We start from the raw sequence: 12,426 nt of genomic DNA on the forward strand, positions 1-12,426 counted from the left end.
TTTGTTATTGATTTTTACGTGTCATATTTCCTGTTGCCAGCTGGTGGCGCTATAACTATTGGAATATTACCATGTAGATGTATTCAGGCCAGGACTTTGAACAAATGTATGAAGTCTGTGGCCTGTAGCACATTCAATGCCTGAGTTACATTAACTTCCTGTTTGAATCTCTATGAGCATTTAAAAACTGTATAAAACATGCCATTTCCTGATTCCTGCAGGTGGCGCTATAACTGTATCTGAATGTAGATGTAGATGTAGATGCCATGTAGATGTATTCAGGCCAGGACTTTGTTCAAATGTGTGAAGTCTGTGGCCTGTAGGACATTGAATGCCTGAGTTACATCAACTTCCTGTTCATGAAAAAACGCCAAACTTTGGGAGGCCGCCAGGGTCACGATTCCCCATGAAAACTCTAGATCTCCGCAATTTAGCGTCGCAAAGGCCTTAAGATGAGAATGACACCAATATGATGTCGATCGGATAAAAACTCTAGGAGGAGTTCGTCAAAGTACGACAGCATGAAATTGCAAAATATTGCGCAATAACACAGAAAATTTAAAATAACGGATTTCCTGTTCGGTTTAGGGATATGCCCCAAGAGGCTTTTCTTCATGATCCGTGGTGTTACACGTGTCTACCAAGTTTGGTGCATGTACCTTTTGCGGATCGGTCTGGGCAGTTCTAGGTGGCGCTAGAGAGCCATTTTGCCACGCCTAGTTTTAAAACCCATTTCAAACGCCAAGTTCTGCAACGTCTGATGTGCGTGCAACGTATTGTGAGTTTTAGAGCATGTTTAGGCCTTCAAATTATCGATCAAAGCGGATTCGGAAGAAGAAGAATAATAATAATAATAAACAACACAGAAACAATAGGGCTCTGCACTGCAGAGCAAGCCGGTGGCTTGCTCTTTCGTGCTCGGGCCCTAAATATGCAATTAAAACATTTATTTGCAAGTGTGATTGCCCAAGAAGAACATAACTGATGAGCGCTTTAAGTATTGTCACGTGACTACAATTTACAATAGGTGGCCAAATTGTTTGCCTGATATCAATTCCTGCTTTAATCAACTGCTGTGACTCTAGTAAACCCCATTTAGCTAAATACGCCATTATAACTTCTCAGTCTGATGCTCGGCTTTATTATATTTGAAGAGACAATAAGATGTAAGTGATGGTTTCTTAAGATTTTAAGAAAGGCGTTATAAGACGCTATTTAATCGTTGATTTGGGGCCTCCCTCGGAACCAGTGAGAGATCAGAAGAAATTCGTCGCTCTGCTACTGAACAGCGACGAAAGAGAGAGAGCTTAGAGAAAGTACCCCGAGGTACATTGGTGGTTGCAGTCGGACTACGAGCTTTATTTTAGATCTAGAATGCGGTTATCTGTGGGATTTGATTCGAACGTAACCAGGCTCAAGTGAACTAACGCGCTTTATTGTTTGTCGGCTTTCTGAGTGCTGATAAGTTTCCTAGCCCGCTAACCTGAATAATTAGCTTAGACACAAACGCAAATAAACACTGGATTTGTTGTAACGTTACGTTTTTGTCCATTTTGTGTTTATTATCGAGGGCAAAGGCAGGGATCCAATTAAAGGTCGCAGGCAGAGTCGTTTGTTCACACGAAATGAACTAAATCCTCGGCGTCGGCTTTTTGAGTTTAAGTTAGCCATTTGGCTAATGAAGCCCATCTCTTGGCAGTTCGCGAGGAAATCGAGTTCTGTCAAGATTGCTGTGAAATCAAGACAACAGATAACCTTTATTTTTTGGCCGGTTGCTTGTTTAAAATCTGGACTGACTGCAGCATTTCTTGTAACGTTAGTTTGGTATAGGAAAGGTAGCCAGCAGCTAGCTGAGGTATCCAGGCGGGAGGAAGAAGGTGCTGTGACACCGTTTCAAATATCAGGTGAGTTCAGAAGCGTGCTTTGTCTCTTTATACGTTACCTGATTAATACATGTGTAGTTTCTGTGTTCGCTACCTTCATTTTGTTGAATCAACTCTTTAGCCTTTTGTAGTTTCCTGTCTGTCTGCCTCGTCATTTGCTAACAGAAGCTCTCAGATTACATAGGAGCAAGACATAAAAGCAGCTTCACGTCGCAACTAGTTTTAAATCTCCATTTAATTAAATTCCCATAGTCATTAACGGATTTATATGATGCTTGTTTAATTCCCCCATTACACAGTAGCTTATTGATTGGAAGTTCATTTTTTTTGCAATATTTTTTAACTGGCTTTAAAGGACCACTGCATCATTTATCAAGTTAAATTAACTACACAATAACTCGTCAACAGGTGCCTAGAGTGTCTGATATTGGAGCTTCGCTTATTTCACCATCCACCCAAGTCATGGAGAAGGATGAAAATGGTGAAACCATGGTGGAGACAATAAAAGACTCGGTAGTAAACTCTGCCTATAGGTATACCAAGGTGAGAACAATTACTTAAAGGGGTAATGTCACATTTAAGATAATGACACTATCTTTGATAATTTATATTAATATCTTGTTTTTTATTTTGTCTTAGATAAAACTGTCCGCCAAGTAATTTGTTTATTTTTCATATACGTTAACCATAGGGTTATGCCGACTTGTTTTGGACTCAAATATTATGTGGTGAAAATGTTTAAATTGGGGCTTTCACAATATAAGATAAGACCACATGCATTGACAACACTAATTCAGTTCTCATAACTCTGGGCTATTCAACTGGTCTGGCCAAATGCGGCCCGCCAATCATATTTACCTAGCCCACCTTAACATTTCAAATAAATGGAGAGACTTTAAGAACTGTGTGCTTTAAGAAATACACGTCCTGAGATGCCACATCTTTGAAAGTCCAAAAAGCTGGTACATTCAACACCGAAGTAATTCCTAAAGGCTCATAACCATATATTGACATCTTAAAGAGCGATTTGATGGGCCTGTCCAAGACCCTTTTTTCCTTTTATTAAAAATAAGTTAGCCTTAAGAATGTCAATAAACTGATATGCTCCTACGCGCTGACAAAATTCCCACTTAAAAGATATAAGAGTTTAAACCTGACAGTCTGGCACGTGCCCTCAAATAAATTCCATGACATCACGCTACACTTCAGCCTCTCGTCAAATTTCTTGTCCAATCAAATCCTCGCTAGGATCCGAAGTCTCTCGCCCCTTCACTATGAGATTTATGGAAGTGGCTCCTCAAATCAACCACTTTATGTCCTACATGGTGAATGACGCATAATGCACTAGATGGGAGATGAGGGATGATCCAGACGGTGTAAACATAAAATTTATGTCTTGATTTTGCGTTAGTGTCACGCTTCGAGTTGCACGTTAGTGTCCTCCCATATCTGTCGATCATACGTTTAAATCCACCAAGAAAACACAATGTATCTGACTTAAGTTTACACAGAGTATTGAATGTTAAGGCCCCATGTAAGAGATCGGACATCAGTCTTGATGAGTAAAGGAGAAGACAAACGTAAGTGTCACTCAACCAGAGAAATGGCAGGGTTCAAATTAACATCACTGGTTACACTGATCTTCCTTTTCTTTCAATAGACTTTTACACCACTGTGGCTATTACGCTGTTAAATGCAGCTTTGCCAGGCTGACTGTGTACCATAAACAAAATGCTATTGGTTATTTTAAAAGGGGTGGGAGCACTTCCATATGTCTTGTGGGCTCTGCAATTTTGTGTTTGGCATTCACCCAAAGAAAAATCCTAAAACACGATAATTGTGTTCAGTGTCTTTCACAGACCAATTGATTCGCTTTATAAGAAGCCAGTTTAACATCACAACGGGCTTTGATTGCTTTCGTGCGGAATGTATTGGTGTTTTTTGACTTGTTGATTTGACTTTCATTTGACTAATTCAACCAAATATCATCTTGAAAAAAACTTACATAAAACAAAATATATATGGGTGCAATATTTGTATGCATGTTTTAATGACCTATAAGAAACGGCAACCAAAACTGTACGAAGTATCAAAATGCAATAAATAACAGAAGAAATTAGATATGGTAAAAACTGGCCCGCCTCCTATTTAAACTGTTGTAATCTGGCCCTCGGAGAGTAGTTGAAGTCCCGTCATAACTTGATGTTATAGTTTCTATTAGTAGAACAAAGGTAACATCTTGGTTATAGTCACCAGTTTACACTCAAGGCAAGCAGTGAAAGTTTAGTTTAAGTTGGTCTTTAGAGCTTGTTTGGTCCACCAGCTCTGGTTTCGATCCTGTCAATGACATTTTGCAAGCCTTGCAAAGGCTGTCGTTGCAGAATGGGCTGCAAGACAAATATTAGACCCGATAAAAAAACCCATAACTTGCAAATAAGTGGCAAAAAGATGGTAGAAGAGTGAAGAAAATCTCAATTATGTTTGAGCCGAAAGACTCATGGGCAGCTCTACGATAAAAAGCGTGACTGAAAGGAGTCGAACATGACTGGCCATGTTCAACTCCTGGTTTTGCGGTCGGATGCAAGTTTCATTCTTTTGTCTTTGTTCTGCACTTTTCTGTCAAATCTGTACTGTTCAAACCCAATAAAGGTATAAAAGGCCAAAACAATTATGGCAAGTAAAAAAAAGTTTGTTTCAGATGCAAAGTGTTCATGTATATCATTTAATGTGAAAGTTCGCCCAAAAATAAATTCTTTAATTTATTCTCTTGTCATTTCAAACGTTTATGACTTTCTATCGCAGTACACAAAAGATATTTTGAAGAAAGTTGGCAACCGAACAGCACTTGACCCCATTCTATTTTATTGTATGAATATAAAAACCAATGCAAGTGAATGGGGTCCAGTTCATACATGTTTCAAAATATTTTTTTGATGTTCTGCGGAAGAAATAGTCATACAGGTTTGAAATGACAAAAGGTTGAGTAAATAGAATTAAATAAAAAAAAATTTGGGGAACCATCACTTTAAATGACACTGACAGAAAAGTAATCCCGTTAATGTCGAGTAATGTGAGTTTTTCAAATTGATAATCAAATGTCTGTTTTGCAGGAAGAGCTTTTGGAAATCAAAGAATTGCCAATTTCAAATGAGAGGCCAGACTGTCTATCAGAGAAACATGACAGGTGAACTTTAGTTGGAATTTAATTCTTAATGTGACACCAGATCTTGCATGAAGAGCTTCAGCAAAAAAACATTTTTGCTTGTGTACACAATCTTAATTTTTTATTTAATAAAGTTCACTTTAAAATTGAAATTTTACAATCATTCACTCTCCCACATGTCAAACAAGCTGTCCATGAGCTTCCCTCAAAGGCATCAATTTGATTTTGACAGAAAAAACACACGGTCGGCTTGTATGACATGTCTGGGTGTGAATATAATTTATAAGTTTAGTTTTATTTTTGATCTGTGGTCTTGTAGCACAATCAACTGCTTTCTGGCGTAAGTTCCTCATGCTTGTATACAGCAGTCATTTATCTAAATTCTCTTAGGGTGATATTATAGACTGATGGGCGTTAAATGAGCTAATTTGCTGAGAAGTATCGTAGTTACTAACATCGTTATCTTCCTAATAGTGATGGGGTCTGGGACCCTGAAAAATGGCATGCCTCCCTATACCCCTCCTCAGAAAACAACTGTCCTGCTGAAGGATACAAGAAGGATTTTACAGACGATAGAGTTCCACTGAAACGCAGAATTGCAGGTAAAAAACGATTTGCTACTAAAAGGTTCCAGGATACAGTGTTGTCTTTTATTCTTCAACTTAAAGCTTTGTGCTACAGATCCTAGAGAACGTGTTAAAGATGACGATCTGGAGGTGGTTCTTAGTCCACAGCGTCGCAGTTTCGGTGGTGGTTGTCAAGTGGCACCCACTGCCATCCCTCGACGTCCCATCAGCCCTCTGGAGAACAAAGAGAACGAATCTCTTCGGCTGAGTGGTACACGCCGCATAGGAAGCGGCCGCATCATGGCATCACGTGTGTTTGAGAGGGAAGTGCGAGTTGAAAAGGAGAGGGAACGAGACCGAGAGCGTGAATTCAAAGACAAGAGATTCAGGGTATTGAACGAAGGACTAACTGCAGAAGTTTTTTTGCTTATTGTTTATTTTAAGATGTTTAGGTTCCTAAATGTCTATGTCCTGTTACAGAGAGACTTTGGAGACAAAAGAGTGTTTAGTGAAAGGAGAAGAAATGACTCTTATGCCGAAGAGGAACCAGAATGGTTCTCTGGTGGGCCCACCAGTCAGTCTGAGACCATTGAGCTTATTGGTTTTGATGACAAGATCTTGGAGGATGACAGAAGGAAAAATAAACGCTCCAGGAAGAAGCCGGATTCAGTCAGAGAAGGTGTGTGGCGAGCTGTTTGCCTTTTTATTTTTTGGAAACGCTTATCTATATACACAAATAAGTCTATATAGAATCTATTATCTATATTTACGATATCACCCGATATATTTATGATAAAAAAAATCTTAGCATGCTCACTTTAAATCTTTCTCTTACAGTTGAGTGTAATGGTGGGCTGGACCCTGGGGTGGTTCAAGAATCAGGAGCTGATCAAGAAGTCCCACATGCAGAGGTTCTTCCCGAGCAACCCCCTGGAGACTTTGACTTCAATGAGTTCTTCAACCTTGAAAAGACCATGCCTGGCCTGGCTTCGGTAAGATATGGGGAGCACTGCATGCTTCATCAGGGTGCTGGGCACAATATTTAAAGGTTATGGAAATAATCGTAACACATCTAAGGTTCTTTGGTTTGAGTTTTAATGGTCTATCAAAAGCTTCTTAAACTGTTGTTTCCTGGGTCTTAACCATTGGTCTGTTCCATTTGTTTACCATCTTGAAATGAGCTGGCCAACTTTATCACAGACTAATGTCTAATGTTGTTTCTTACTAAAAGTTTTTTGCTTGTGAATGAACAAAAAGGCCTGTTAAGTGAATTAACGTAACCGTAAGTGGTTGGACATTGGTGAATTGCAGAATATTTCAGCAAGCTTGGTTGCGATTCATATGTTGAGATATTTAGGGAAACTTTGCACTGATATTTGCAGTTGTGCATCAGGCTGTTTGTTGGTTTATATAGAAAGTTCCATGTGATACAAATTTATGCCCATCTTGCTCATAAGGGTTGTATTAGGCACAAGTCCTTTCGTATATTTTAAAAGAAAAAGGGTGGATAATTTGATTGGTCCTGAATTAAGATTTACTTCAGAATTGTGTAGAGAATGCAAGCATTTTTCACCCCATTGCGCTAAGCCGCCTGCAGGCGCTCCTCACGTAAGTGTTATCCACTCCACCGTTTCCTCGTCTTCTATGGTATGATACGCGGTCTAACTGTTCTTTTCTTTCCAGATGATTGAGGATGTTCTTGGGGAGGGTCCGGTCTCTGCCAGCCGCTTCAGCCGTTGGTTTTCAAATAACCCAATGAAAAGTCCAGCAGGCAGCCGCTCTAGCAGTCTACGTTCCACCCCTCATGAAGAGCTTGAGAGACTAGCAGGTAACAATATATTCGTGCCTGGTTTGTTTTGAGAATGCTCTGTCTCCAATATTAGGGATTTATGAACTCTTATGTTATTGATGTGTTTCAGTTCTTAATCCTCAAACAGGGGCACTTAATCCAGGGTTGTCTCAGTTTTTCACCCCGATTCCTTCAGCTGAACACAGGGAGAAAGTTGACATACTGGAGCTGCTTCATAAGGCCAATATCGATCTGAAACCGCTACTGTCCAGTTTGAATGTCAACAAAGCTCGACTAAAGGAGAGCAGTAAGTGGTGTTTTATATTGAAATGCTCTGATGTTACTCTAACTATGATGGCACGATGATGACTGTGAATATGGTTGTCATTAACTAAAATATTTAAATAAACTGAAAGTAAAGCCTTAAAGTTATATTTTTGACATTTGAACATTTATTCTTGCCATGAGATCTTTTGTGACTTTGCATCTGAAATGGTTTACTGTCATCCTTTTTGACACTTTTTGTATGTTTTTCCTGTGTGCCCTGTTGTAGCAAACTCGGGGGTGGTGTTGTCTCTAGAGGAGGTGGAGGTGGGTCTGAAAGGACTGAAGGTTCAGCCTGAACCTACGCAGTCGCTTCCTCAGAGGCAGTTGAGTGGAGGAGGTGGTACTCCCTTCATGGCAGAGCACCTGGAAGAGGCTCTCGCGGGAGGAGCCGGGGGTGTGACAAAATCACGGGACCCAGACATGTCTGCGTTTAACAAGTTGGTGAGCTCCATGAAGGCAAGTGGAACCCTGCCAACCCATCCCAAAGCCGGCGGGAGCAATGTGAGTGCCGCCACGATTGCGCTTGCATGTTTGTGTATGCACTTCCTGCTTGCGGTCCAGTGTCAGGTAAAGCTGCATGCGCAAGGCTGAAACAAGCTGGGTGAAAAATGCAAAGTGACTAGTCAAAGCGGATGCATTTTGCATGCAATGCAAGTCACTTGCTAGTTAGTCTGGGGTAAAATTGCTTTCGTGTTGGTGTTTTATTTAACCAGTGATGGGCATAAATTTGTATTGGTCAGTTGTGGCTGAATTTAAAATGTCAGTGAACTTTTGCATTAGTGGTGCGGGTCCTGTTCTGTTTGGGAAGTATGCTGTCAGGCTTTGGATGCTATCAGGCTAGTGCTTTTTAACATTACCTGTGTACCTCTAGATGCCATTTGGGTTTAGGTAACAAATTGATGGACCAGATGGCGTTTGTGGAGTTGCATGTATCTTGTCCGTAACTCAATTACGGGGTCCTTACGAACCATTTTTGACCACATTCTTGTTCCGTTACAACAGCAGTCAGTGGATCCTGCTCTTGCGCCCTTACCTGAGGCCCAGGTACCTGCTTCTCAGCAGAAAAACATCTTTCAGGTGATCTGTCAAAGACTGTCATTTTTTAATGAATGATCCAGATACAACATATTTTAACAGCCTTTTAGTAGTGTTTTATTAAATACCAAAATAATCTTGACAAATTAAATGTTTTTGGTAAACTCACCCAGCTGGAAAAATCCCACTTTACAAAAAGTTCACCCATATGAGAATTCTCTAATTTGCTCACCCTCATGCTATCCCAGATGTATGACCTTAGTTCAAATATGAAGCTAATTGGTTATTACGTGTCCATGTCAAAATAGGCATATGACAGCTAGTCACAAGGCACAAAAATGCATTTAAATGAAGTGTCTTGCTGCCATTTATTTTATTTAGCGGACGTTTTAGCATTGTGTGGCCAAGGCATTTTACACTTTTCTATCTCTTGTGCTTTAGGAATTATTTGTGCCATCTCATGGCCCTGTTCCTGGCTCTGTGCCTGGCCTCATGCACCACCGAGCTTCTCCCCCACTTTTTCCACAGAGATCTCCTATACAGGACTTTTATCAAGGAATGCCACCTGTAACCGGTAAGAGCCCTGTATGATACCTTTTAATTTATTATGGGTAGTTGAATGTTGGGAGAACACATTCTGCAGTTATCTCTTCTGAAAATCTGTAGTTTGGTAACAATGGATGTAGTATTTCGGTCAGAGTTAAGCAGTATGTTTACTTTCCCATCCTTCATTCTGTACTTGGTACCTCAGGATTCCACGCTGGTCCACAGACTGTGTTGGATCAAATTCCAGACTTTCATCGGGCCAGGACAACACCACAGGTTATTGGTCTTTGACGATGTTACAATTAAACAACATCCGAGCATCTACAGATAAAATTGAGAACAATTCTATGTTGGTTGCTTTGTTTATTGGCATTAAATCCTTTGTTTTTAGATGAGAGCTTTGCAGATGGGAGTGGACCAAACCAGTCTAGAAGCTTTGTTCCAGCAGGATCTGGCTGTACATAATCGCCCACAGTACAGCTACAACAAACACACTCCAGACATGGTCTATCGCAACAGGTACTTCATACCTATAGCAGGTGTCTTGGATCATTGAGCCATTTTATAATCTTCAGTTGAATCCAAAGATATTTTCAGGTTTTGCACTAAATTGTGATTCTTGAAAGAAATGTCCTTTTGGATTTTGTTCAATTTATTAAAAGGACTGATTTGTATGCACATCTTTTTTTTTTGAGACAACCAAGGATGACTTGTTCTCCTGGGCCTCACTTGTCTGGTCGGACCTCACCTACAGTTACTAGTGTGGTACGTTAAACTTATAACAACTGATTTTTTACTCATAAGGGATTAGTTCATCAAAAATAAATGTAACATTGTATGTAACAAAATAATCCATATTGTAGATATTTGACCTGACAGTAGTACCATGTGTGCATTTGAGCAATGTTTAAAGTTTTCCCTCCTGCAGTTGTCTGCATCTTTCACTCCCACCTCTGTGATAAAAAAAATGTACGAGTCAAAAGAGAAAAGTCGTGATGATCCTGGGAGTCGACCAGGAAGCAAAGAGGAGACAGTGAACTCTCATAGTTCTCAGGAGGGTACGGCACAATGCATACAGGACACTCCAAGTGACCAGAGTGGCTTTGATCTTTTTTTTTTAATTGCTTATTTTATAACACTTTTTATAGATGGCCCTCCATCCCCCAGTTCCTTTCTTGAAGATGTGGACACTAGTGGTCCTCAGACTGGTGGGGTAAAGGCATGCTCCACCCCTGTACCTTCCCAGAATCGTCATAGTAAAGACCCAGACAGACCAAGACCTCCTTCCACAACCGGCCACCACACTCCCACCATGTTGTCCCCAGGACCCTCCTCTTCCTTTCCCAGACCCCAGATGTACCAGGTCCCTCTGCTTCCCCACGTCCCCTTGGTCAGACCTCCACCCCAGCTTCACCCCAGTGTAATGCAGAGGATGCTGGTTCAGGGCATTCAACCTCAACAGCTTGGATCCCCATTGTTACAGACAGGTTGGTGATTGATCATTAAAGCCTATATACAGATTTACCCTATTGAGTTTTTGAATACTTAAATTGTTGATCTTTCTCTGCATGAGCAGGCATGTTTCCTCAGACTGTAGACCTGTCTCAGCTCCAGGGTCTGCCCCCGGCCCTCTTAGGGCAAACTCTCTATCCACTTGGTCCTGCAGGCCATCCACTTATGGCCCCCAGAGCTGCTGGGGCAAACATACAGTTAGCAGTCATGCAGCAGCAGCTTCAACAACAGCAGGGACCCAGTAAGTACAGTTGAGGGAGGTTGACCCACGTGGGTTTTTAAATGGATCATTTGATGCTTCTGTTCAGGGGTGTTACGTGGTATACATTTATGTTTATATATTATTATGTGATGTATTTTAGAGCTATGGTGACTTTTCTGTTTGGTTTAGTTGCAAACATGTGACCTGCATTAACTTTTTTTTTTTTTGTGTATTATGGATTATCTAGTTCTTACGATCTCAAAATGACAGATCGCCTGATATAGCCGTCCAACACAATATTTACATGTTGTCTTTGTCTATAATGTATCTCTAAAGATGAACTATTAATAGAGCAAGTGTTGTTTTTCTACACAGATCTTCATGTCGGTCCATCAGGCCAGTCACAGAGCCACGGTCCCCATCGGACAAACCACTCCCAGCGAAGAGGGGGCAGCCCTACTCTGGGCCTGGCGAAGTGGTTCGGCTCTGACATGCTGCAGCAGCCCCTCCCTTCCATGCCTTCAGCTAAAGTGATCAGTGTTGATGAGCTTGAGTTCCGCCAGTGACAACATCCTGTAGCCATCCAGCAGGAGTTGGGACAACCCTTCCCCACTGCCCTCTAGTTGAAGAGATGTGAACTTTGATTTCTATCATTATGTACAGATGACTGAGCCCTGCTATTTTTTTGTGCTCTGTCTTGCAGTTAGTTTTTTTTCGAAGGCCTAAAAGTTAAGATGACAAAGGGAAAAGACGAGTTCTGGACCTTATTTTGTTTCCTGCCGCTTTTGTCAAGTAATGTAGTTTCTCCTTGGTTTTTTTTTCTTGTTTTGGACTGATTCTTACAGTTAAGAAAGTAAATAATGTATAGGCCTGAGTTGTACAGACTATGGGAATAGATTTCATTTTTCCACGTTGTACATAGATTTTTTTTTCTGTCTGTATATGGGGAAGGTTTATCCTGCTTGGAGGCAATGAAAATTAGCTTTTTCTTTGTCGAGTCACAGTATCCCACAGTTCCCATCGGAGTTTGATCTGGGTGGAAAAGGGCGGCATGCTGTTTTGTTGGAATAGCAGCGTCCGCATGTGTAGCGATTTAATGCATCCCTGATCCAGAGATACATGCCCTTGAAACTTTGCTAGAATGTTCTGTAAGAACAGGGCCCGGGGACACCCTTCCACACCCCAACAAGTGATTTCTAGTTGTGCCTTTTTTTTTTTAAGAAACCCCACCCCACATCCTCCCCTCTAGCCAGTCTTCTTAATATATGAGAAGCACTGCTCTGAATCACATTTGTTTTAGGGTGGCAGGGGTTGGAAATTAAGTATGTGCTATTAATTTAAGAAGCACAAATAGTTAATAAAGATGGAAAAATTTAATAAAAAATCATTCACATAAAATAAAT

At 40.7% G+C, this 12,426-nt stretch overlaps 1 protein-coding gene across 9 annotated transcripts; it reads left to right on the forward strand.

Moving 5' to 3' along the window:
• The first annotated feature begins 1,049 nt into the window (after positions 1–1,049).
• Positions 1,050–12,418, forward strand: eif4enif1 (eukaryotic translation initiation factor 4E nuclear import factor 1). 9 transcript variants are annotated; one of them, XM_079461248.1, is made up of 20 exons: positions 1,050–1,166; positions 1,821–1,904; positions 2,292–2,426; positions 4,994–5,067; positions 5,521–5,648; positions 5,728–6,002; positions 6,093–6,291; positions 6,450–6,604; positions 7,296–7,440; positions 7,532–7,708; positions 7,955–8,229; positions 8,731–8,805; positions 9,205–9,337; positions 9,515–9,585; positions 9,701–9,828; positions 10,005–10,074; positions 10,238–10,367; positions 10,458–10,796; positions 10,886–11,062; positions 11,399–12,418. In XM_079461248.1, exons 3-20 carry the CDS (start codon positions 2,346–2,348, stop codon positions 11,587–11,589), a joined length of 2,823 nt encoding a protein of 940 aa, XP_079317374.1. In that variant the 5' UTR covers positions 1,050–1,166; positions 1,821–1,904; positions 2,292–2,345; the 3' UTR covers positions 11,590–12,418. The 9 variants fall into 9 exon arrangements, with proteins under 9 accessions (XP_079317374.1, XP_079317377.1, XP_079317373.1 ...); XM_079461251.1 differs by having other exon boundaries at positions 10,014–10,074; positions 11,399–12,417; XM_079461247.1 differs by having other exon boundaries at positions 1,129–1,326.
• Positions 12,419–12,426: the final 8 nt, after the last annotated feature.

Source organism: Barbatula barbatula (genome assembly GCF_947034865.1).
Source record: "Barbatula barbatula genome assembly, chromosome: 7".
NCBI lineage: Eukaryota > Metazoa > Chordata > Actinopteri > Cypriniformes > Nemacheilidae > Barbatula > Barbatula barbatula.

Coding starts and splice junctions, on each gene's coding strand:
- eif4enif1 (XM_079461248.1), top strand. CDS start 2,346: ATGGAGAAGGATGAAAATGGTGAAACCATGGTGGAGACAATAAAAGAC. Junction 6,003..6,092: donor TCAAAGACAAGAGATTCAGG/GTATTGAACGAA, acceptor GTCCTGTTACAG/AGAGACTTTGGAGACAAAAG. Junction 6,605..7,295: donor CCATGCCTGGCCTGGCTTCG/GTAAGATATGGG, acceptor TTTTCTTTCCAG/ATGATTGAGGATGTTCTTGG.